This window comes from Bombyx mandarina, chromosome 26, assembly GCF_030267445.1.
Source record: "Bombyx mandarina strain Sakado chromosome 26, ASM3026744v2".
NCBI classification, from domain to species: Eukaryota; Metazoa; Arthropoda; class Insecta; order Lepidoptera; family Bombycidae; genus Bombyx; species Bombyx mandarina.
Window position 1 is genome coordinate 1,054,869 of NC_143232.1, and position 27,968 is coordinate 1,082,836.

Sequence of the window (27,968 nt, forward strand, 5' to 3'; positions counted from 1 at the left end):
TCTGTTAACATAATCTTTTTATCAATCAGGGATGGTACAAATAAAATTAATACATAATTAAATTAAATAAATTTATTAATACAACATCAATGGATTCACGGTGATTAATTGAATATGAGATCGTTGTAATTTGAAAGTAGATAGTAGTTTGAGACTCGGCAATTTGTGGAAGTTCTGACCACGGTAGTGCGGTCGGCGCGCTCAAAGTTAGCCTTCACGATCTCGTAGTACCGGCCGTCGCTGAAACAAAACTCTTATTCAAATAAGGATGTAAGACGTTGCCCATTGAATAATAGAAAAAAGTGTGTATGTGTGTGCACAAGTCACTAGACATGTGTAAGTAATGCGAGTGATATTACTCCGGTAATATTACTCTACGATGTAATGCAACATCACACATTACGCGAAGGAAACAAACATCACACTATCACCCAACGCCCAACATGTTTCTTTCTTTGTCGTGTAATGTTGCTTAATACACGAACGGAACCGAGCGAGCGAGACAGACCGATCGACCAAAATAAATGAGCAAGCGACACGGAATTATTCCTAGTGATTTTGAACCGTATGCCCTGGCCGCTAGTTACATTTTTATACCTATGGTACGTCTGAATTTTAATATAGGTATTTGTGTTTATATTTTTCATGCGGCCAGCCAGTAGTTCCCCGCAAGTAGTTACTTAATTTTTTATTCGCAACTTTTGTAAAATCGCTAGTCGCTCGTAATTGTTTAGTAATATTTCATATTAATTTCTGTGTTTGAATTACTTAAGCACTTGTATGAAGATAGTTTTATTATTTGCTTTAATGCGTGTTTAATAAGTGAAAAAAAGAACGGCGTCTAAATGAAAGTACAGTCCTCCTTGGATGCACTTTGAGGATATCGCGCCGAAACAATGCATCTACTGCTCTCGTATATTAACATTATTGTCGAGCTCAATTTGCAGTCTAAGTCGCCATATGAAATCCGTTCATCCCACAATAAATTATATTAAGTAAAAAATAAAACTATTATATTATTAAGTAAGTCAATCTCTGTCAAGTAATATAACAGTGTATTACAATACAAAGTTCATACTTTGTATATTAATACACTACTGTAATGACACACCCGAATCATTACTTAAGTGATGTGTTCATACATAGATACAATGTATTCGTCGTCACAGTATCTATTGAACGCACCGAGTAATGTTAAGAGTGATGTGTATTAATGTGTAATGTTTTCGAGTAATATCACCTGTCTGTAAAAGTGATGTCATATCACATTACATTGGCAAGTGATGTTTTGCGCAAGTCTACAAGTCACAAATGGTAGAAGTGAAACTTTTAAAACAATAAAAATAATCGCAAGGGTCAACCACTCCACAGTGCAATGGAGCAGCCGCACCCCGGGGAACCTGCATGATCACGGTATCCGGACGCCAGGTAGGTATGACTTAGCAAGAGAAATACGAGAACGTCTATCAACGGTGTAACGTCTTGTCACCGCGATTCAGGAATTGTTGAATTTACGTGCAGCGACATCTATTGATAACAAACTAAATAGAAATAATTCTATGGACTTATTTTTTCGTTTCGTTTCATCGAGTTTGAAATCACAACGATTCTAAAGAAGTTTCAGTTCAATGAACTGCACTCAACATATTATGTTATATATAAGGACGTCGGGGCAAAAGTGGCCTAACCCACAATTCATATTTATGTTTATGCCTAACCCACAATTTATTTAAAACATAATAAATTTTGATGCAAAATCGGCCTGTTTCAATCCATAGACAACAGATAACTTTGTAAACATCATTTTAGCGCGTATTTTTTTGCTTTTGTTAAGTGGTTACTGGAGCCCGGACAACGTAAATGCGCCACCCGCCTTGTGATATGAGTCCTAAGGTCTCAAGTATAGTGACAACCGCTGCCCCACCCTTCAAACCGAAACGCATTATTGCTTCACGACAGAAATAGGCAGGGTGGTGGTACCTAACTGCGCGGATTCACAAGAGGTCCTACCACCAGTAAAAGTCAAATGTCACCAGTTGGGTATAAGATCTGCGTATGTTTAAACCTGTGTACACAAACCTTACCTCAGCACTAAACATTTTAGTTTCAAACACTTGACGCGGAGTATGTCGATCGCCTTCTGGCTCTTGTCGCTGAAGCGCAGGTTCTCCGGGTCCCAGCGCAGCTCCAGGCGCTCCAAGTTAGGGCAGCTGTTCGCAATGCCATCCATTAGCTGGAAATCGGAGATTAGAAGGATATTCATGAAATGGGTAATCGTTTTCTAGAGAAGAGACCGCGAATTGACAAACGTAATATAGGACGCCCTCAGACTCGTTGGAGCGACTATCTATAGAGGTGGCTGGCTAGAGCTGAATTAGAGAAGTCCAGGATCGTGTACTTGGAGAGGCCTGTGTCCAGCAGTAGACTGCTATAGGCTGATTATGAGAGGAGATATATTTTTTTATTGCTTGACATCTAAGATCTATTGAGGACCATCGAGAACTCGTTGCGAGTAACATGACCATACTGTACCGGTGGTAGGACCTCTTGTGAGTCCGCGCGGGTAGGCACCACCACCCCGCCTATTTCTGTCGTGAACAAGTAATGTGTTTCGGTTTGAAGGGTGGGACAGCCGTTGTAACTATATTGAGACCTTAGAACTTATGTCTCAAGGTGGGTGGTGGCATTTCCGTTGTAGATGTCTATGGGCTCCAGTAACCACTTAACACCAGGTGGGCTGTGAGCTCGTCCACACATCTAAGCAATAAAACAAAAAATGGTTACGGGCTAGATCATCACTTGTGTATTCTTTTATATTGCCCTTATAGGCAGACGAGTAGACGGCCCACTTGATGGCGAGTGGTTACCATCGCCCATGGACGTCAGTAATGCCAGGGGCAAAACCAAGCCGGAGCTTGCTATTAAACCAATACGAGTAGATTTATTCGCGAAGCAGCTAATCTTGGGCTGGTAGGTCTGTTTCGCGCTCGGGCAACAGCTAGGCGCGCCTCCCGGCTGTACCCGGCACTGGCCTACCTTCACTGATGAAAAAAAAGCGACTACTTTTTGTGAAAATCACCTGGTCAACGTGAATGTTGATCCCGAGACGCTCCTGAGTTCCCATTATAAGGATCCTGTAACGAAAATATGTTATTTTTATTTATTTATGATTACAATCAATATTCGTCTTTTTTTTGAGCTTCTTTTTTTTTTTAACCTATGTTGATAGCCTTGAGAGGCTATTTCAGCTTCACCCTAACGTTTGTAGATGAGCTCACGGGGCTCAACCGGAGAGTTGCTAACACTGACCCTAGCAAGAGCAGTGCTTCGCAGAATCAACCACCGGATCGGGAACGCGACCCACTGAGAAGATCCGGCGAGAAACTCAGTGGGCTCTGTTTATGGGTTAGTTCGCTCGTCGAGCCCTTCGTCGCAAGCGACGGGTTCGACGAGGACGGTGACCGATGCTTGTGGTACCTAAAAGCACCGTTAATGGATCAGGACTAGTTTCATAGGTAGCTTTATAGTGTTCTGTTTTTTGAAATTATACTTCTTTAGGCGCATTATGAAAAATTGATGAGAGTGAAATTTTACGATGCGCGCGCATCGTGACACAAAATTAACAGAATGAAGTTGCCCACTAAATCGCTCATTACAATACGACCGACGTAACTTGGCGAGATTGAATATAGCCGCAGATGAACTTCCCGAACCGTACCGAGAATTACCGAATTTATACGATTTCAAGAAAAGGGATGTCCAATATGCATGTTGGATGTTGCATAAGGATGTTGGTTAATCGATTTTTTTTCAAATTGATTAAAATTTAAATTAAAAAAAAGAAATAAATTTAATAAAAATAAAGTATAGCTTATTACGCGCGTACATAAGCACACGCACCCTTTTTTTATTCAGTTTTTTTATTTTAATGTCAATTACAAAACTGAAATAGAAATTTAAGACAGTAAATTAATCGATTATATATCTCCAATTATGTATCAGTGATTATAATCGAATCTCAATAATAAAGCGAATACTAGTAACCATAATCGTTACACTCAATACTTGAAGAATATCAAGAGAGAGAGACAGTTTTACGACCTTAAAAGCGCATGTCACATCAAATTGTTGACGAAAAAGTAGTTTAGGAATTTGTGTATCCACGCTAAATCAACCAATATCAGCTTGTAATTCCTGGGTACATATTAATGTTAGTATTTAAGCGCCATATGGCTTGATGTCGCTATGCAATCATCAAAAGGGCTTTTCCCTACCTAGTCGCTAGTAGCCTAAAGAGCTATTTCAGCTATGCTCGGACGGATAGGTGAGCTCATAGACTCAACCTGAGAGAATTTGCTAACACTAGCCCTAGCAAGAACAAAGCTTCACAGAATCTATCATTAGATCGGAATCGCGACCCACTGAGTAGATCCGACGAGAAACTTAGGGATCTGAAAAAGTGTCGAATCAGTCAAAGGCCTCCAGGTGGGGGGTTATTACTTAAATAACGAGTATGGTATTTCAAGGTGGGTGGCGCACTTACGTTGTAGATGTCTATGGGCTAACCACTTAACACCAGGTGGTAATACGTACTGAACAAATGTTCACGATTGACTTCCACGGTGAAGGAATAACATCGTATAATAAAAATCAAACCCGCAAAATTATCATTTGCGTAATCACTGGTGGTAGGACCTCTTGGGAGTCCGAGCGGGTGGGTACCACCACCACCACGCCTATTTCCGCCGTGAAGCAGTAATGCGTTTCGGTTCGAAGGGTGGGGCAGCCGTTGTAACTATACTGAAACCTTAGAACTTATATCTCGAAGTGGGTGGCGCATTTACGTTGTAGATGTCTAGGGGCTCCAGTAACCACTTAACACCAGGTGGGCTGTGAGATCATCCACCGATCTAAGCAATCTATATATATATAAAAATGAATTGCTGTTCGTTAGTCTCGCTAAAACTCGAGAACGGCTGGACCGATTTGGCTAATTTTGGTCTTGAATTATTTTTGGAAGTCCAGAGAAGGTTTAAAAGGTATATAAATATGAAAATGCTCGGAATTAAATAAAAATAACAATTTTGTTTGTTCTTTGATGTGTCCCCCGTCGGACGGATTCCTTTTGTCTTTTATTTATCGATTGAGGCACTACGAAGTCTGCCGGGTCAGCTAGTAAAAAATAATAATAATAATAAAGTACTTCGCGTTGTTGAGCAGCTGCAGCACGCTCTGCCACAACTGGTCGGTGATGTGCGGCATCCCGCCCAGCACCAGCCCGTGCAGCTGCGAGCCGTGCCGCGACAGGAAGCGGTGCAGCGCTTCGTCCGACAGGTTGTCCGACGAGTCCACGTCCAGCGCCACCAGGTTCCTTACGCAAACATCTTTTTTGAAGTCAAACTTCTTTTTTTTTATTGCTTACTCTCCGTAATATTAACTTATCTGGAATTATTTATCTCTACTACCATTTTATTATAGGATCGTTTCGACCTTAAATTAGGAATGAATAGTGGAAAATGAGAGCTCAACTTATAATGGTTAGTTTTTATTCTCAAATATGGTTAATTTGTTATAGGTACAGATCGACCACTGTGTTCTGGTGGCCTTTCCAGTTTCACCAGGATAGGTGGGGAGCAAAGGCTCAGCCAAGAGGGGTGGGATTTGCTAACAGCTGCCGGAGCGCCTCTGAAGGAGACCTCAGAACTCAAGAGCAGCTGCTTCGCGAATGAATCTACTACCGGATCGGGATCGCGACCCGCTGAGAAGATCCGGCGAGAAACTCAGCAAGCTGACGCATGGGTCAGGCTGCACGTCGATCTCTTTGTCGAGTTCGACGAGTACGGTTAGACCAGTGTGTTATAGTTTATTATCTACGATGGTAGACTAGTGTATGGTCGACCTACGATCAAGTGATCATGGTGACTCACCGACGCTTTGAGCAAAGCCAAACCTTAGCCTCTGCGAAAACTCTTGAAATACCGCACAAGAAATCTCCTCACCTGGCAGTCCCAGCTTCCACCCAAGCTTTAAGTACAGAGTCATTGAACCCGTTGATTTGGCCGGCGCTCAGAAAGCGCAGGTTCGGTATCCGGGTGAGCATGTCTATCAGGCACTCGGTCGACAAGTCTGTGGCGGTCAAATCCAATTCCTGGACGGAAGACTTCTCCCACTCCACTTGCATTACGTAGTCGGATCGAAGACCTGTGTGATTTATGTATTTATTTAAATAAAGTACTGCCACATCACAAACATTTAATTTTGAATAGTACATTATGCACCAAGGGAGAAAAGTAGGACATTTCCCCCCGCGTATAAAATTGACAAACACGCGGGATGAGATGTCCTACTTTTTTCCCGCGGTGCACATACTATTCTTTCTCCTACCAGGCCGAAGGTTCGTGGAGTACCGAGCCGGGGTCCTGAGGCGAAGCCCTGGCGAGGGGTAGGGGGGGCGGAGGTGATTGCATGCAGCAGAGATGCGAATGTTGCGATGGATGTGTGGAGTAACGAGAATGGATAGAATACGGAATGAATATGTTAGAGGAAGTCTGAAAGTGGCACCTGTGACAGGGAAGCTGAAGAGTGCGCGTTTGGGATGGTATGGACATGTGATGAGACGAAATGAAAATGAGGTTGGTAAGAGAATGTTAACTATGAATGTGGAAAGATATAGACGAAGAGGTAGACCTAAGAAGAAATGGATGGATTGCGTGAAAGACGATATGTGTAAGAAAGGAGTGAGCGAAGAAATGGTATATGATAGAAGAGTATGGAAGGAGAAAACATGTTGCGCCGACCGAAGGTGACTGGGAGAAGGGCAGGAGAATGAATGAAGTGTCGCCGCCTGTACTTACTGCATCCGTTCATGAGGAGGCAGGTGAGTCTTCGCGAGCGCTGGAACAAGGTCTTCATGGTAGATCCCGTAACCTTGTTGCAAAAGTTCACCGCCAAACATTCCAACTGGACGTGAAAATAACTTTAAACATTTTAAAGCTTAAAAATCTGTTCTTTAGTGGTTAGTTAACTGGTTACCAGAGCCCATGGACGTCGACAGCGTAAATGACGACATCCAACTTGAGACTTGAGTTTTAAAGCAGCTGCCCAGTCTTCAAACCAATGCTTTACGGCAGAACTACTGGTGGTAGGACCTATTGTGAGTCCGCACGGGTAGATACCACTAACCTGCCTATTTCTGCCGTGAAGCAGTAATGCGTTTCGGTTTGAAGGGCGGGGCAGTGGTTGTAATTACACTAAGACCTTAGAACTTGTATCTCAAGGTGGGTGGCGCATTTACGTTGTAGATGTCTGTGGGCTCCGGTAACCACTTAACACCAAGTGGGCTGTGAGCTCGTCCACCCATCTAAGCAATAAAAAAAACTCAGTGGGCTGTGTTTATGGGTTAGAGCCCACTGAGTTTCTCGCCAGATCCTCTCAGTGGGTCGCGTTTCCGATCCGGTGGTAGATTCTGCGAAGCACGGCTCTTGCTAGGGTTCGTTTTAGCAACGTCGTCAGGTTTGAGCCCCGTGAGCTCACCTACTAATTAAGGTTCCGCTGAAATAGCCTCTCAAGGCTTATCAGCTTAGGTAGGAAAAAAAATATATGGGTTAGTTAGTTATGTGTCTATGGGAGTGGACACAAGTTACCTGTATACAGTTCGAACTGAACGCGTCGATATGCGAGTCGTCGACGAAGTTTATCCCGTACAAATTGATGACTCTTAGGTTGGGAGTCGCCGATTTCAATTTGTGAACGTTTATCACTTCGTATATCTCTTCCTCTTCCTCTTCGACCTTCTCGTACGTGCCTGAGCGAGACAGAAATATATTACCACAACGCTTTCCGTATTTTTCAAATTCTACATTTAACTACTACTAGCTTTTGCCCGCGACTTCGTGCGCGTGGAATAGTTCACAAATAATGCTTTATTTTTGAACAAATTTGGTTAGCATAAAAAACGTTATAGTGAGCCAACCTTAACATATAGACGTATGCTGTCGCGGAGTTTTTTTTAGATCTTTTAAAGGGGAACAATTCTGTCATACACTATTTTAGCGAAACTTTAACTGTTTCTGCAGCGCACGCAGCGGAAGTTCCCAAGAGGGAAAAAAAAAGATTTTGAAACATTATTTATTGGTGCTCCGCTTTTATTAGTCTTAGCGTCTTAGATGTTATATAGCCTATAGCCTTCCTCAATAAATGGGCTATCTAACACTGAAAGAATTTTTCTAATCGGACCAGTAATTCTTGAGATTAGCGCGTTCAAACAAATAAACTCTTCAGCTTTATAATATTAGTATAGACACATATGAAAATGTTTGCACTGTTTTAGGATTCTTGAAATATTTGAAATTGAAATTTTGTTGATATTATCGCTTAAATTAGTGGACGAGCACACGACTCACTCGTCTTTAAGTGGTTACCGGAGTCATATATATATATAGACCATCAATCTTCCACCTTAATTTCTAAGTCTCAGTTTGATAGTAGCTACAACGATTTTATGTATATCGCACCTCTAGAATTGAAGTGGCTAAATCCAAAATATTCTTGTTTTTTTTGGTAAACGCCAAAAATGTAATCGAATTGTAATTTGTTATTTAGTTTTTCGATTTTAAAACTTTAAAGGTATGCGCTTGATTTAAAAGAGACGGAAAGAGAACGTTTGTCCTTTTCTAGGCTAAAAAAAACCGTTTAATTTTATAAACTGATATAATACCTACTTTTTTTTATTTTTTATTGCTTAGATGGGTGGACGAGCTCACAGCCCACCTGGTGTTAAGTGGTTACTGGAGCCCATGGACATCAACTACGTAAATGCGCCACCCACCTTGAGATATAAGTTCTAAGATCTCAGTATAGTTACAACGGCTGCCCCACCCTTTAAACCGAAACGCATTACTGCTTCACGGTAGAAATAGGCAGGACGGCGGTACCTACCCGCGCGGACTCACAAGAGGTCCTACCACCAGTAACATGTTTATAAGTCGTTCCAAGTATAAAACTCAGTTTCTTAATTTTTTTTTAGTTAAGTTACTTCAATTCTAAGCGTGCGATATCTAAAGAAAATGGATTCCCTTTAACTAGAATTTTACCGCGCTTTTTCCATGTTTGAATAGGAGTTCGAATTAATGTAGTAGAAAGTCAATATGTCAGCGGCGACCGGTAGTCGAAATTCGACTATAATTAATTGAAATTATATGTTTGTACACTATTATGATTCTATTGTCAAAGACTATTATTATACTTCTATAATCACAGATTTCGTCAAGACTACACTTTAAACAAAATTAATAAAGACAAACAATATTTAATTTATTCGCAATTTGACCACAGACTATAAGTAATAAGAAAAGTTTGACAATAAACAAATAATGGTTTGCATGCGTGTGTGTGTGTGTGTAATGTTTTTATTTTATTGATTTAATGTTAACATTCTGCACTCCATCTCTATATTCTCTACAAGTGTCGGAAATTTCATACTCCTCCGTCCGCGCAATTTTCGTAAAAAGGGGTACAAAGTTTTTGCTTCACGTATAGAGTATACAGATAATAAATCGGAGACTCAATCAAATCTTATCTTATCTTATTTTTCATAAAATTTAGTATACAGCGGATTTCGGGGCGATAAATCGATCTAGCTACGATTTATTTTCAGAAAATGTTTTATTCGTGTTTTCAATAATCAACTTTATGACTCTTCCCGACATCTATTGGCGAATAATAATACTATTTTTCTTAATTGAGAGCAACTAACTGCTTTAAAGACATAGTAACACTAAAGCTACTTCAGCAGATGGCGTTGTTAAGCAACCCGAAGCGAAGTGTTTGGTTTGAGGTTAGACCAAGAAAATAAATTATTTACAGTCAAACCTGGATAAGTGAGAGTTCAAGGGCGCACAATCCAATTCTCGCTTATAGAGGTTTCTCACTAACCCGAGTTTCTCGCTAATGCTCCCTCTGAATTTCATTTCGCGATTTTTCGGATTCAAACGCATTCATTATTTCAAATTTATCACTTAATGAGAGTTCTTTAATTTTCCGTTTTGACATGATGCAGAACAGAACTTTCCTTCGCAATTGATTAACGATAAACTGAGTAAGTCCGAGAGACAGGACGCTACACAGGCACACGTGTCCATTCGAAAAGAATGCGATAAAATAACAACGTTATTTAGTTCCACGAAATAGAATAGGTTCAATATTGGCGAGAAAACAATACAAAAACAATGGAATGAAGTTCCACAAAAGTTAAGAATGAGTCATAAAATAGCAGATGTTAAATTTTTTATTTGTTTTGTCGTGTTCCTCCTAAATAATATGAATAAATAAAGCTCGACTGTCGCTTATAGAGGTACCTATAGATAAGTAGCAGTCTCACTTACGGAGGTCCATGAGGGAAAAACGACTCTCTCTTACAGAGGTTTCTGTTTCTCACTAATAGAGGTTTTGGGAGCTTAAAATGACGGGTCCTGGCTATTACTCTCACTTATAGAGTTTTCTCACTTATCCAGTTCTCACTTACCCAGGTTTGACTGTATTTATATTATTTGTCTTTTTAACTCACGTGCTCACTTAAAAATGCCTGAACGATCTTGGGATATTTCGTCATTTTATCAATATGTAATTCGTATTTAAATATAATTTCTAATAAACACAGTTTATAAACAAAAAAAAATTACGTGCATAGCTCGGTCATCATCCAGTAATACTTAATGCTACACGATATTTTAGTTACGCACCGATTAGATGCAATATCTCTAGGCCGTTTATGAAATTGTAAATCTTTCGCATGAATCCCTCCATGAAGATGACCTCGGACAGACAGATGCACAGGTAGCGGAGCTTCGTCGGAAAGGCCTGCATTTCCGAAAAGTCGTGGAGTTGCATCGCTGAAATACGTAATAGTCAAAATAATAATAAAAATAACTAATAGTTTATCTATTTCCATAAAAGCGTGTTTTGTTAGTTTTTTTAAACTATTGTTTATTTTTCATTTTTTATTTGAATTTAATTTTTTTAAATATTTTTTTTTTATTTTTTTTTAGATATTGAATTGTCATCGGTCCTTAATAAGTATTTCAAATTTCGAGTTAATCCGACGTTTTGAAGGAAGTCAAAATCATGTTCAAAGATTCCGTTATATACTAACATACGTCTGAAGCTAATAAAAGCGTATTAAAAAGCAAAAAGTATCAACCAACAGATTCAGAAACTTGTTATCCAGCTGGATTAGGGGCCTTGTACAGAAATCAGTTATCCTTAATACGGCATGTATTTTGAGGAGGTTTCTCACTCTGGAGTCCTAGCCGGTGGCTAACTGGTGGCTTATGTAGTAGAAAACACCAGTTTAAGATTTTAAAAAACAATACAACACTCACCAGTACTAAAATCAAGAAGCATGTGTGTCAAATTAGGGCATTTAGCTGCCAACTCGTGGAGGACTGTGTGGGTTATCAGCTCTATTGGAAGCTCTATATAACGCAGCGACGGTCCAAATCTTATTGATATCAGCGCTAACAGTGATTCCAGAGAACCTGAAATTTATGAGACACGATTCGAAATAAAAAGTAGTATTCGTCACTATTTTCACGGTACCTTTGCCTACAAAAAAGAAATGGTAATATAAAAAAATGAAAAAAACTAATTAGGGAGGCGCTACTTTAGCAAGCGATGTCACTTCAAAGATGGCGCCAAATGAAATTTTTCAAATCGATACACTCCGTTTACAGCCGCTAAATAAATATCATATCATGTGACGCTACGCTAGTTTGGTGAGCTTTTGAGTTGTAAATTGCTGCTTGCAATTGGACACTTATCCAACAATTCTTCATATACCCTCCATAGTTATTGAATGGTCAGTGTGCTTAGTGCCAATTTTTTAACGTTCTCGATAGCGTTAAAGTTAACTCAAATTTGTATGGAATTAGAACTTTTTTTTTTTTTTTTTTTTTTATTGCTTTGATGGATGGACGAGCTCACAGCCCACCCGGTGTTAAGTGGTTACTGGAACCCATAGACATCTACAACGTAAATGCGCCACCCACCTTGAGATATAAGTTCTAAGGTCTCAATTATAGTTACAACGGCTGCCCCACCCTTCAAACCGAAACGCATTACTGCTTCACGGCAGAAATAGGCAGGGTGGTGGTACCTACCCGTGTGGACTCACAAGAGGTCCTACCACCAGTAATCACAAGAGGTCCTACCACCAGTAAAGTAAAAAGTACGTTTGCCTACGTTTGCCACTAGGGGCGCTGTTTCAACTTCATACAAATTTTAGTTAACTTTGACGCTATCGATAACGTTAAAAAAATGCACTGAGCACACTGGTCTCTTAGTGAAACTTTAATACTTAATATTAGAGTGGCCATAAAAAAAAAAACATTTAATAGCCATAACATTATGTAAATTTAAAGTTTTCAGAAATAAATAAGAAGATCGAGTGGATTTTTGGTTTTTTAATAAAACGTATTAACGATATAAAATATACATATTATTACATTATACTATACATAAAATAGTAGGTACTTACTAACGTGCAATCCTGATATTTCCGGTCTTAAACTAACGTGCGTCCATAATTTCGTGTCGTATGCAACCATCCTCCATCGCCTGCAAACAGTTGCCATACGACATATCTCACGGTGAGTTAGATACGAGAAAATGTTCAATAAAACCTTGTCCGGAAGTTTTTCGATGGTCTGAAATTAAAAAAAATATATTGAGGTTAACTAATCATAAGTAATTTAGAGAGATTTTTTGGCGGGAACATCTCAGTAAATGACCACCATCTTCCTGAGATTATATTTCATCCTATATCATTTCACCTCATTTAATTTAATTTCATCCCAGTTGATTAATGTCTCAAATTAATCATCTTCATTTCATTACACTCCATATTATCATTTTTCATAAAAATAACAATATAAATTAAAATAAGACATGACTTAAAGGTCTTAGTTACCAGGCCATAAAATCCCTTTAAGCAAACAAGCAATTTAGAAACTATATAAATTTTAATACTATATTTAGTAGGTTTTTGAGAGTCACTGATATAATTAAAATTTCTTCTACGGTTTTAATCTAGCGTTTATTATTACAATTTTATTATTTCTGACGGTAGTTCGCACGATATTCAAATGTCGACGTATAACGCCTAATACGTGACCACGAGAACTATAAAATATTCATCATCATCATCATCATCATCAGCATGTAGCAGTCCACTGCTGGACATAGGACTCTCCAATTCCATGCCACTGAGGACGATCCTTGGCTACTCTCATCCAGCTCTTGCCGGACACCCTGCATATATCGTCACTCCATCGAGCCCGAGCGCGTCCTGTGTGCTTGCTTAGTGCGAGTTTTTTAACGTTCTCGATAACGTAAAAGTTAACTCAAACTTGTATGAAGTTGGAACGTTTGCGTACGTTTGCAGCTAGGGGCACTGTTCCATCCAGCTGCATACAAATTTCAGGTAATTTTTAGCCCTCATTCGCACGGGCGTTTTAAAAACGATGCGTTAAAACTCGGCGTCGGCGCTTTTATAACGTTCTCGATGTGACGTAATCTGTAACGCCCAACGCTTGGCGCTCAAAATGCAACACTGTGCGATAAAAATTAACGAACAATGACGAATGAACATATAGAAAATGCATCTGTTCTATTTGAGCGCTTTTTTAACGCGCGCTAAAAAAACTCCAGTGCGAATGAAGCCTTACGCTATCGAAAACGTTAAAAAACTCGCACTAAGCTCACTGCACTACGTTTGTCAATTCGCGGTCTCCACTCAAGAAACAATCCCGATTCTGCAGGATAGCCGTCGGAGCACCATGGTTCCAGAGGAACGTGGATCTCCACGATGACCTGGAGCTCGACCCCGTCAGTAAGTATCTATAGTCAGCATCGCTGCGCCACTTTGAGAAGACGGCACGACATGAGAACCCTCTTGTCGTGGCCGCTGGAAACTACATACCCGATCCTGTAGACCGAATGGTAAACCGTCGACGTCGCCCAAAGCACGTCATCACGGATCCTCCTTATCCATTAACGGTGCTTTTAGGCACTACAAGCACCGGTCACCGTTCTCGTCGAACCCGTCGAAGGGCTCGACGAGCGAATTAACCCACAGACACAGCCCACTGAGTTTCTCGCCGGATCTTCTCAGTGGGTCGCGTTTCCGACCCGGTGGTAGATTCTGCGAAGCACTGCTCTTGCTAGGGTCAGTGTTAGCAATTCTCCGGTTTGAGCCCCGTGAGCTCACCTACACAAGTTAGGGTAAGCTGAAATAGCCTCTCAAGGATATCATCATAGGTAGGAAAAAAACTCAAGAAAATAAGTAGTATTAGTAATTAAAATGTAATCAACGTCAGAATGTATTTTTAATGCATCAATGTTTCAAAAAGTTTGCAAACATGCAATTTTTTAAAAAAACTAACAAAGTACGCTTTTATAGAAAATCCAACTCAAAAATAGAATATTTTTTTTAATAAATTTGAATTAAAAATAGTGTATGAAAAAATTATTTTATTGTAAAAAAAGCGTAGGGTGCACCCACGCGTTTTTTACAATAAAATAATTTTTAGTTAATTCGTTAATAGTTAATTCGGTAGTAACAAATTGGTATTGTATTTGGAGGAATTTATTAGTAATATATACAAATACCTAAATACTTTTATCGCGTCTGGTATTTAAAGTAGATAAACTTTGTCTTTACACTACAACATTTGGACAACTACTTGAATAGTTATGACTATAAACAAATGAGCGCACGATATCATGAAAGATGAAGATAGAAAATTAAATAAGATCAATAACAAATTACAGATCTCGAAGCGAAGTCAGGGCGGGTCGCTTGTAAAGTAATAATAAAAAAATGCGAACTTAAATCGCAAAAATAGTTTTATTTATTAAATATTGTTTATGTACTTTTAATGGTGTAATTTACGTTGCTTTTTATTAGTATTTTTTTAAAGAATTTTATGACCTGGTAACTAAGACTTTTAGGTCATGTCTTATTTTAATTTATATTCTTATTTTTATGAAAAATGATAATATGGAGTGAAATGAGCATTGTGTGTAGATAAATAAATAAATAAATGAAATGAAGATGATTAATTTGAGACATTAATCAACTGGGATGAAATGAAATGAAATGAGATGGGATGATATTTAATGAAATATAATCTCAGTAAAATGGTGGTCATGTACTGAGATTTTTTCAGTGGACTTTTTGGAGGATCCCGAGAAGTTACGTCCAGCGGCTTTATTTCATTTTCCCACATTTGTTCACTTTCACAGATATTAAACAGTTAATAAGCCCCCGTTACTACACATTTAACGTCCGTCTGGTGTATTTTTAAGTGACATGGTCACTACACTAGGGTGTCGCGGGTTTGAATCCCGCCCAGGGAAGATATTTGTATGATAAATATAAATGTCTTTTCCAGGGTTATGGATGTATATTAAATATATGTATGTGTATAATAAAAATCTTACATTTATTTCCGTTATCTGGTACCTGTAACACAAGTTCTTTACGAACTTATCACGGGACCAGTTAACGTGGCGTGATTGTTGATAAAATATTTATATTTATTTATTTATTTAAACCTGAAGAAACACTAAATAGACAAAATAAAACAAATCAGACGACTTCACTCCTCGCGTTCCCGCCAAAAAGTCTGCTTTTTTTATTATTATTTAATAGTATAGAATATATTATAGTATAGATTACGAACATCGAAAATGTTATTAACTGAAAATCGCCCCACATAATAGTTTCATGTTTTGAGCATTAAATAGAATAACGAAATAAATATCGATCATACAATGAAAATACGTTATGTTTATTTCCGTACCGTCGCCATTAAAATGACTTTGTTTATTTGTGACCTTAAATTAAATAAAACATCACATTTCACGATTAACATAAAATCTAAATCAACATTAGACGTGTATTACGTAAATTTATTACGAAGCTTTATAGAATAACCAAATTGGCATTACCGTGCTCGCGAATGGACTCCGCACTTGGCCTCCCTCGGTCAGGTACACTTGTGAGGCCTCTAAAGCCAGCTGGCCCCACACATCAGTGGAAATATCCATGGTAGAACGCTTACTTCAACACTTTCGGATACAACAAATGCATTCGTTATGTGATTAAGCCGTGCACTTTCCTATTTAACTTGAATAAACCCGAAATGCTAGCAACGTACGATGAATAATAAGTGGAACGCTGCTTCTAATTTTGGAACGGTCTGGGAACGCGCGAGACGATAGCGCGCGCTAACGTAATATTTTAAGAATGCCTCAATATTTATTTACTGCTTTTTTGTTGTTGTTGTTATTATTACTGCAAATGGACGAATGATGCGCCACCTGTTATTCATCATCATCTTAGGCCTTACAGGCCAGGGTGGGCCTTAGCCTGATCTAGCGTGTCTCTCCAAGTTTCAGTCAGAGCAGTCGCTCTGTTCAGGGATTTCTCCTTCCAGTTCCTGACACCGATAACTTTGAGGTCGCGCTCCACGCTATCCAACAATCGGAGTTTGGGTCTGCCACGAGTTCTGCGGCCCTCTGGTTTGCCATAGAGCAGTTGTCTTGGCATTCTGGTATTCTCCATTCAAACCAAATGTCTTAAGTGGTTAGTAAAACGCGTTCACATATCACCCACCCTTGGAATGTGAGGTCGAAGTTTGCAAAAATTTGCAAAAAACGCATATCCCACTGACTTTTTCGCAGCAGAAATAGACTACATAGACCTGAATGAAAACCCTAACGAAACCGATGGGTGTGTAAACTTGAAACTTACAAACGTGTAGGTATACTTGACTGGTAACAAAAAAACGGGGCAAAATGCCGAGGCTCGATAGAATTCCCAAAAAGCATACGTGAAGACAGACAAGATGAAAGATGACTGTGGTCACGTGAAGAAATAACCACCCCCTTACTTTTCATCTAGGACTTCTAGGAGGACTCTTAAACACCGACTGAGCTCTCGCTATATTGGTTCTAAGTAGGCGAAAAAATGGGGGCCCTAAAAATAATTTATTCTCAAAGTGGGCAGTAAACAAAATAAGTTTGGGAACCCCTGGTATAAGGTATACACGAGTAAAATTAACACACTAATACCGTCATGGTAGACTATGTTTCATTGAACCCTACGTTCCAGAGGACTCGCGCAATCGACTCCAAATTTTGAGTTACGTTGCAGGCTCACGAAACTTTGTACTTATTAAGGCTGTAAGGTGATCACCTTTTCAACCAAGAGCCAAATATAGATAACACACAATTGAAATTTATTCAAAAAGAATAAAATATATATATACGTGTCTTTTTTTCTACTAAGCTATACAAGCGAATTACGGTCAGTCATCAGATCTTTGAAGCTCCTAGACACTCTTTTTGCGATGCAGAAGAAGCTCACTACTTTTCTATATTTTTTTACCTTACTTTTTTTTACTTTTAAAACGTTTTAACAAAAAAGAAATGTGTGAAATGTGAATGGAGTATAAAATGGGAAAATCATCGATGTAATCCGAATCTAAATATTAAACATGCTTAAGTATAGCGCTAAAACTATCCACTCGTCAGATCTTGATAAAATTAAAATAGGACTACAAGGGATAGACAGATACAATAGATTTTAAATGAAAAAATCAACAAAATCATTTTCTTTAAAAAAATAGTTGTGAACTAACGCGAATAAAATAATTTTAATTATATAAAAATATAATTGAGAATCGCCTCCTTTTTTGAATTCGATTAATTATAACGTACTTTTACACACAGCAAAACTTGACTTGGCACTTTGCTCTAAGACTTAGTTTAGGGACTAGAGGGCGATCCAAGCAACTCTTTATCGCAGGGAAACGCAACGTCTTCCATCTGTCCCCAGCACCATGACATGTCCTTCTTCAAACGAAGCTTGTGGAGATTACTTAACGGTAGGCAGCAGGTTGACTCTGCCCCTAGAATTGCTGACGTCCATGCGCAGAAGCGGATTATCCATAAGGGAGACTAGGCACGTGCCTAGAGGCGTGTGGTTACAAGGGGCGCGCGAGCTCAGAATTTTTAAATAAATAAAGTTCAAATTCAAATTCAACTGAACTAAATGTCCTGGTCTACTGAAGTCTAGGGTTTGATGATACAACGTCATCGTAATTGCAAAAACAACTAGTTAAAATTTATAGTATTATGATGGCCATTTATGGTCGGTACAGGGGCGCCGATAAAGTGATTGCCTAGGGCGCTCTGGACCCTTAATCCGCCACTGTCCATGGGCCAATACCCATGTGACGCATTATTGCTAGTGTCGAGACGTTTACGAGTTTGACATGCAGACATTTGAAGTCGTCGTGGCCTAAGGGATAAGACGTCCGGTGCATTCGTGTTGAGCGATGCGCCGGTGTTCGAATCTCAGGCGGGTACCAATTTTTCTAATGAAATATGTACTCGGCAAATGTTCACGATTGACTTCCACGGTGAAGGAATAACATAGTGTAATAAAATTGAAACCCGCAAAATTATAATTTGCGTAATTACTGGTGGTAGGACCTCTTGTGAGTCCGCACGGGTAGGTACCACCGCCCTGCCTATTTCTGCCGTGAAGCAGTAATGCGTTTCGGTTTGAAGGGTGGGGCAGCCGTTGTAACTATACTGAGACCTTACAACTTATATCTCAAGGTGGGTGGCGCATTTACGTTGTAGATGTCTATGGGCTCCAGTAACCACTTAACAACAGGTGGGCTGTGAGCTCGTCCACCCATCTAAGCAAAAAAAAAAAAAAAAGACTAGTCGTCAAGCTTCGGCATTTACGTTGTAGATGTCTATGGGCTCCAGTAACCACTTAACACCAGGTGGGCTATGAGCTTGTCCACCCATATCTATATATATATATATAAATTAATTGCTGTTCTTTAATCTCGCTAAAACTCGAGAACGGCTGGACCGATTATGTGGTCTTGAATTATTTGTGGAAGTCCAGAGAAGGTTTAAATGGTAGATAAATATGAAAATCCTCAGATTGAAATAAAAATAGCAATTTTGTTTTTCCTTTGATGTGTCCCCCGTCGGACGGATTCCTTTTGTTTGTTTTAAGTTTATTTTATACAAAAATTTAGGTCTTTTATTGCTCGATTGAGGCACTACGAAGTTTGCCGGGTCAGATAGTAAGAAATAAAAATTAAAAAAAAATTAAACGCATTATACTACAGAGAAGATCCGCTATAGGTACGTTTTTAAACAAAGCTTTTTTTAAACTACCATACTGTACCGATATTGTATACTGTCAGTCCAAACCTGAAGGAATTTCTCTCCAGTAACAGTAGTAATAGCTCGCATTTTATGTCGGAATATAGCCGCAGTTAAATAAATTGACAGCAAAACATTAATGGGTTTCGGTGGTTTAACAACATTTATGTTATTAACGAAATATTTTTATCATTTATTGCTGTTGTAATCTATACAGATTAACCTCCGGCCCACCGTTCAGAAACTTATAGACTTCGAACTGTTATATCCCTAGCCTGTATAGACTAATGCTTACCAAACACCTTACTCATCATAAGCCCTCTCGCAGTGATTTCATGAGATGAGAACATACCAGGCTCAGTTCGGGTCAGATATTCATTGAAGTGAGACGTTTACCAATTTTCCTCACTATCTCCAAATTCTTTTGGTATAATTAGTTATTCATTATAAATATTGTGTACTGTCCAATAAATCCTTTTTTAAAAAGAGCTTGGCCTTCTCACTACTAACAGAACGTAACCCAAACTAAGGTCGACCTTTAACTAAAAAAATGCATTCTCAGACATAAATCTGTGTGACGTATCTGACTCTGGCGACTTAAAATAAATCTATTATCAGAGTAATGAGTCACGACCTTGGATAGTTCAATAACGTCTGAATTGAATGAAAGTAAATTTCACGAAAAACTCTAAGTTTAGTTCACAATTTTATTTGTTTTTGGAACGAAATTCCTTATGGGACGATACGGAGGGGTACCTAACCGGTAAAAAACGTCCGTAACGTAAGATTTTTATTAGTAATGCACACAGTACGAATTAACTTTGTAAAAACGTACAAAAAATAACATATTTTTTTATCATTCATTGACCACGATCTCAGAGCGTTCGTTTGCGCAATACACTAACTCTTATCCAAACAACCGTGAATGAAGTGTACCACAATAAGTTTGCACGCTATGAATGACCGTGGGTTGTTGCGAAACCTCCAGTTTTATTTTCTTTATACCTCGAATAGAACTTCAAATTAATATTTTTATAATAAGGAACTTCGTTCCTACCCGGTGTCCCACGACACCGCACATCTTTTTTTCTTGTATTTTACGAATGAATTTATGAATGAATCGTTTACAATTCAACTGAATGGTTGTTAATATTAGTACTTGGCGTTCTTATTTATGGCGGGTCTTACAAGATTGTCGATATCTCGTTATCAATTTTTAAACCACGCTAACATCGGCTTTCGCTTATCAACGTTTCAAAGCTAAGCTCACACGGTCTGCTCATAAACGAATTGCCAAGACAAATATTTTGATATGAAAAGGTTTACGTTTCGCATGGATTTTTTTGTTTTTTTTTGTTTTTATTGCCGTTGTAGGCAGACGAGCATACGGCCCACCTGATGGCGCCCATGGACGTCAGCAATGCCAGGGGCAGAGCCAAGCCGCTGCCTACCGTTTAATACTGTCTACAAGCCTCGTTTGAAGAAGAACATGTCATAGCGCTCGCTCATTAACTAGAAGTTTCGTGGGAGAACCACCAAAATATCTATACTGATATTATAAAGCTGAAGAGTTTGTTTGTTTGAATGCGCTAATATCGGGAACTACTGGTCCGATTTGAAAAATTCTTTCAGTGTTAAATAGCCCATTATTGAGGAAGACTATAGGCTATATAACATCACGCCAAGATAATAGCACCAATAAATAATGTTTCAAAATCGTTTTTTTTCCCTTTTGAGAGCTTCCGGTGCGTGCGCTGCAGAAACGGTTAAAGTTTCGCTAAAATAAGGTATGACTAAAATAATCTTTTTTATGCTAACCAAATTTGTTCTAAAATAAAGCATTATTTGTGAACTATTCCACGCGGACGAAGTCTCGGGCAAAAGCTAGTTATTATGGAAAGCTATTACAAAAAACATATTGTTGTTAAAATTAAAATTTTGGCGTATTAAAGCCAGCCCAATTACGTACCGCCACTTGTTTTTTGAAGGGAGCAATAACGATAGGCAGCTAATAATGATATGCCGAATCCGGTATAGTGAAACTTCCCTCCTGCGCTCCTGCCGGCAATAGTCCCCGAAACAGAACCCGTAGGTACCACCACCATAACTAAGGACACCGCGAAGTGGTCTTACGTTTCAGTTTGAAAGGTCACAGTCGTTATATAACACGATTGACACACCGACCACATGTCTCAAGGTGAGCGGCGGTATTCATATTGTGATGTGCGTCTATTATGTGTAGGTATATGAGTTCTGGTAACCAACACGATGTCCTTGAACAGTGTATCCAATAAATAAATAAAATTTGTTCTGAATGTAATTGTAAATAATCTTGGCCTCGTATATTTCCGACGGCTAAAAACACCGGTAAATTTTTCGTTATTGATGGTGTAGAACTTTATTTGGTTTTTTTGTTTTTAATAGATATTATAGTCAGAAATGCGTAAAAAAGTAAAAAACGCCTTATAAACGCCTAATAAATGCCTTATAAATAATAATAGCTTATAATAAGCAGTAACGCGTTTCGGTTTGAAGGGTGGGGCAGCCGTTGTAACTATACTTGAGACCTTAGAACTTGTATCTCAAGGTGGGTGGCGCATTTACGTTGTGGATGTCTATGGGCTCCAGTAACCACTTAACACCAGGTGGGCTGTGAGCCCGTCCACCCACCCATCTAAGCAATAAAAAAAAAAAAAGGCAAAAAAGTTTTTCCCTACAAAAATGCTATCAATTGAGACTGTAGAGTATTGAAATGATAAAACGAAAATATTAAGCGGAATTATAAAAAAAATAGGTCAATTATCTCTTAGTCTAGTTGCGTACATAAATAAAGATTCATTGACATAAAAACTGTTCATTAGAAAACAATATTTTTTTCAATTGATTTTTCCCGCCAATTAGATACTGATATTACTATAAGCTTTTATGCTTATATCTTCCGCGTGTATTTTAAATATACCGCAGAGATTTTAGAGGGATGCGAATTATCCATAAAATAAAAACTTTTTAAAAAATTATAATTTATTTGACGTTTTGTTATTGATAGGTGACAGTTTGTTGTGTCAATTTGTGCTAATATTAGGTACAAAGCGAAGTTAATTGTCCCTTCGAAATAAGATGACAAGGTCTACAAAACTGACATACGCCCCGTCACGACATATGCAAACGTAGTGTTCGCTCACGCGGCTCGCACCGACTTGAAACCCCTTCAAGTCATTCAATCCCGTTTTTGCAGGATAGCCGTTGGAGCGCCATGGTTCCTAAGGAACGTCGATCTCCATGATGATCTGGAGCTTAACTCAGTAAGTATCTACAGTCGGTATCATTGTGCCACTTTGAAAAGGCGGTACGACATGAAAACCCTCTTGACGTGGCCGCCATAACAAGCCGTAAACAGTCACATCGCCCTAAACACGGCATTACGGATCCTCCCGATCCATTAACAGTGCTTTTAGGTGCCACAAGCACCGGTTACGGTCCTCGTCGAACCTGTCGCTTGCGACGAAAGGCTCGACGTGTGAATTAACCCATAGACACAGCCCACTGAGTTTCTCGCCGAATCTTCTCAGTGGGTCGCGTTTCCGATCCAGTGGTAGATTCTGCGAAGCACTGCTCTTGCTAGGGCCAGTGTTAGCAACACTCCGGGTTAGAGCCCCGGGAACTCACCTACACGTCAAGGAGAAACTGAAATAACCTCTCAAGGCTATCGGCATAGAAAGGAAAAAAAAGTTAGGTATATTATCTATGGTTGTACTGTCAGATCAAGGATGTATGTTTATGCAATTCATTTTTTTTTATTGCAATTGTAGACAGAGAAGCTCAGTGTCCCTCTAATAATGAGTGGTTACCATCGCTGATAGAAATCAGTATTGTTAGGGACACATCCCAGCTGCTGTCCCCCGAAAAATACCTATTGGTATTAACAATATAAATGGTTATTCTGTCTGAAACATCGACCTTCATTTTTAGGTATTTTTTTATTGCTTAGATGGGTGGACGAGCTCCCAACCCACCTGGTGTTAAGTGGTTACCGGAGCCCATCGACATCTATAACGTAAATGCCACTCACATTGAGATATGAATCCTAAGGTTTCAGTATAGTTACAACGGCTGCCCCACCCTTCAAACCGAAACGCATTACTGCTTCACGGCAGAAATAGGCAGGGTCGTGGTACCTACCCGTGTGGACTCGCAAGAGGTCTTGCCACTAGTAAATGGTGTTTGCTCACCATTCACTCTCCCGCCAGACTACGATATTCTCTATTAATGATGATGATTACCTTAAGATGTATAACCAGGTAAGTCGTGATTTTATCTACCCTTCCATGTTGATTATATCGAAATAAAAACACAAAACACACTTGTAACAAATCACAAAAATGTAGGAGATCAACATAAGCTAACTGACGTGATTTTTGGTTAACTTATGTCATCGTCACGTTAATACTAACGCTAAAAATGCCTACTTCCAGTGATGTTTCGATAAAAAAAAGGTTTAGTTTCAACCCTGCACAGAGACTCCGAACTCAAAAAGAAAAGTATCTTATTCGTATTTCGAAGTTTACTTAAAACAATACAGTAGCCTCAAACTAAATACAAAACATTTAAATAAAGATCAAAGGAAACATTTCGAAACAGCAATATGAGAGAGAATGCTGATAAACGGACTCTGCATCAGAGCAACTATTTACTGAGATTACGGTTTAATTTAACAACAAATCGAATGCATCAATTACAATTTGAATTCAAGGTGAATCATGATTTATGTTTGTAAATATTGGTTTGGGATTCTACAGAAGAGTGTTAGGAATTTCTTCGAAAGTCAATGACGCGATTAAGTAACGTGTTAAGAAGTGCCTAATAATTCCAATTACAAATGTAATAATAATAATAATTTACTAATAACTGGGAACGAATCACGCACAGTCATCCTGCCCCAATTTAGGATTCCCTTTGCTATGGGTACCAGAGACTTATACATACTTATACATGTTTAAATATATACAAATATAATTAATAAACGTCCAGACAAATAACAAAAAACAATTTCACCACACAATGTTTGCCCGATGCGAGAATCGAAGCCACGACCGTTGGCGCAACAATCAGCTAACTAACTACTGCGCCACTGATTCAGTTTAATGTACCTAAGCTTTGTTAAAACCAGTTTTAAGGTTTAATCTAGCTTTTTTTTCTATTCACTGTTCCCGCTTCACTGTTCCCGAAGTTTCTATTATCTTACAGTTCTCGTGGTCACACACACGACTAAGGTATTGTTATACCTGGACATTTGAATATCGTGCTACTTACCGTTAGGACTAATAAAATTAAAATAATAAACGTGAGATTAAACCGTAAAAATTGTTTTAATTATTTTTAATACTCGCGAATGACGAAGAAAATACTATCGGTCAAAAACTTTGTTTTTTTTTTTTGTTTTGTCAAAAGAATCTCGGATGTCTTAGGTATAGTTACATTGTGTTAAGTGATACTAGGATTAGTGTACAATTATAGTAATATACAAATTTTTACGAATTAATATCTACTACACTAAGGTAAAATCGACCACAAAAACTGTAGGCCACATAATCCAAATAGGTACGGGATAGTTGTAAAATATATGTATTTAACTGATTAAATCCACAAAGCTTCACGCTTTTACCCGGAAATATATCTCTGACAAGAAGGTGAGATTTAAAACGACATAAATCTCAAAAAAAAACAGCGGTTAGATTATATACAATAATCCGTCGAAAATGGTTTCAGTCGTGAAGACGACAACATCTGCTAAACGTCAAATATGTATTACGTAAAATGAAAAATAAAATGGAGGACGGTAGGTAAATTATCTAAATCGCGCAGGCATTTTTTTTTCGAACATGACGTAGTTTATGTTGTGAATAATTGATGACTGTTTATTCATGGTAATAGCAACGCATTTCGCGTTTCATTCCTGGAGTGATTTATAAATATAGTGGCCATTATTTTTGTATGAAAAAAACAGGACAGAAAAAACCATCGATGTAATATACACTACATATATTATATATATTTATATACACTACTCGATTAGTTTAATCTATCGGTAAAACAGGTTGTGTTATACGCTAAAGGTTTGTCCAAAATGTACACATTTTGTTTTTTCTACACTATTATTTCCGAACATCATTATTATTTAAACCTACTTTATTTTTATATTTTATAATTATATTTCAGTATAATTTAATTTCACTGAAAAACAGTACAAAAAGTAAAATACAGGACATTCATCCTTTAAAAAAAATAGCGTCTTCAAAAACAGTAATGTCCCGCCAAAAAGAGTACGAATGGTCACCGTATACACATATAAAGTAACAAATAATTTCATCTTTTTTAATTATCCTGTTGATGCTAGTCAGCATATTAGAGTGAAGTTATGAAATTATTGTATATTCAAACAGCGTATACAAATATTCAAGATATAAGATAATCGGAAATACAGTAGTAATCGGCAAACATGACTTTAAAAATTTCCGATACCCAAAAACATACCGAGCTAATAAAAGCGCTTTAAAAATAATGTTACATTGTTTTCATGTAAGTAAAAATTCCCTTAAGCACGTAATCTATATAACAATCAACTTAATTAGGTAACAATTTCGTCTAGCTTTAACTGAATTCTGTTCAATCAATTTGATAGATTTTTGATTGATGTTAATTGACAGATGTGTGACAGGAAGCATAAAGTTTAAAAAAAAGCGACCCACTGAGAAGATCCGGTGAGAAACTGAGTGGGCTGTGTCTGTGGGTTAATTTACTCGTCGAGCTCTTCGTCGTAAGCGACGGGTTCGACGCGAACGATGACCAGTGCTCGAGGTACTTAAAAGCACCGTTAGTGGATCGGGAGGATCCGAAATGACGTGTTTTGGGCGACGTCGACTGCCTTCTATTCTGTCCGCAGGATCGGGAATGAGAGCATGTAAGTAAGTAGGTAGTCACTATCGCCCGTAGACGTTGACAATTCTGGGAACAGAACCGATGCCGGCTGCCTATCGCGAAATTACCTCCTTAAATAACGTTCAAAGAGAGCAACGAGTGAGAGGACATTAAAATAAAAATTGAAACGCACTGAAGAGTTACGAATTTGCTACTTCGCTGTCAGACGGTAGATACATTAGTAGAAAAGACAGGACTCCATTACTTCAATTAATTAATTTTCATTGACATCACCATCTTCAATTCTTTCATTCATCTATAAAACGTTAAAAAATGATATTTTACCGTCATTTGTCTCCTTCGAAAACTCGACGATAACTCATCTCTGGTTATCGCTATAGTCGCGGTGTCCACATTCAGAATGCCCCACGAATCCATGATCGAATCCAATCAGGATAAGTCACACTATCACACAAATGACACACAATATACACGTACGGCTCCCTCCAAAACCGCTGTCCACTGCCGAACAACGTTAGACTGATCGCCACAAATCTCCCGTCATTTTGAACGTATATTTAATGCGTTACTAATACAAATGTGATGCGAGCTGTTAGCTCCGAAAAGTTATAATGTAACAGATGTACCTATATGTTGTTAGGTATTTAAATTGGCAGGCCAAAATAAGTGCGGCATTTCGCTCGAACTGGGCGCTCAGCGGCGGCGGCTGCCAAGAAGATTCGTATTGCATTCGTGACACTGTTAGTCTGTAACGGATGGACCCTGTCTGTTCGGTGTCGTGTTGGAGACATTTAGGATTTTAATCAAGAGATTTAAAGTACGTAGGCGATTTGAGGCAATTAAGACTTGACGGAAATGTCTTTAATGCAATTTACTTGTTAAATTTATACAACGGTGTTGTAAGTGGCAATTTTAAGCAGACGGAAAGGGTAAACTCAATTTATCCCCTTCATTACATATATTCTATGATTAATGTTATGCAATGCGAAAGTTTACTACATATATGAATCCGACACATATTCGTTCTTTAATGATCACTGCAAAATTATTAGTTGCCAGTATTATTATTTGTTTCAAACAAAAAACGTCATCTGATTTGCAATACAGTAAAATTGCAAATAATTACAATCGTAGACGAGATATTATGAAATTAAAAAAAAAATATTACGTTATCTGTGGTATTTATGGGCTTATTCAATTTTCATAAATGTTGACTTGCATTCAGTGAATATGTAGGTACTATGTAGGTAATTACGTAATAATTTTTATTAATAAATTTTTGAACGACCACAACTGATTCACAATCATAAAATGGTTATTAGAACTAATGAAGACACAGGGGATTTTTTTTATCATAGGTACACAACACTTATTACGAACCAGCATGTTGTGAATTTTGTTTTTGCGATGCACAGATCGAAACTATTCGATTGAATCAATAACGGTCGCCTCATTGATACTAAAATAAGATTAAACGACAATCGACAAGTGACCGTACCCAACCAGAATGATGTAGTACGTATGTATGTATACACCTACAAATATATGTATGTATATTATTCATTTGATTTCCGCGTGTTAAAACTACTTTTAGTCGCATAATCTCGCCTTTTAAAAGTAAGTTTCTAATGCTTTGCAATTTTCGTGGTCACGGAATCGACCAGTTCAACTCAGAAACAATTTAATGATATTAAAAAACCACCAAATTAAACCGTTATAATTAGTTTTAATTGGGTATATGTATGTTGAAATTGGGCTGAGATTTTTTTTTTGGTGCT

General features: G+C 38.3%; 1 protein-coding gene across 2 annotated transcripts; it reads right to left on the bottom strand.

Moving 5' to 3' along the window:
• Window positions 1–57: 57 nt before the first annotated feature.
• On the bottom strand, window positions 58–26,771 carry FipoQ (F-box/LRR-repeat protein FipoQ). 2 transcript variants are annotated; one of them, XM_028187730.2, is made up of 11 exons: window positions 26,515–26,771; window positions 12,533–12,701; window positions 11,379–11,534; window positions 10,740–10,889; window positions 7,644–7,804; window positions 6,855–6,960; window positions 6,000–6,201; window positions 5,204–5,371; window positions 3,080–3,134; window positions 2,085–2,233; window positions 58–240 (listed from the first exon to the last, which is right to left on the bottom strand). In XM_028187730.2, exons 1-11 carry the CDS (start codon window positions 26,605–26,607, stop codon window positions 105–107), a joined length of 1,545 nt encoding a protein of 514 aa, XP_028043531.1. In that variant the 5' UTR covers window positions 26,608–26,771; the 3' UTR covers window positions 58–104. The 2 variants fall into 2 exon arrangements, with proteins under 2 accessions (XP_028043531.1, XP_028043530.1); XM_028187729.2 differs by lacking the exon at window positions 26,515–26,771 and adding an exon at window positions 16,009–16,242.
• Between the last annotated feature and the right edge of the window lie 1,197 nt (window positions 26,772–27,968).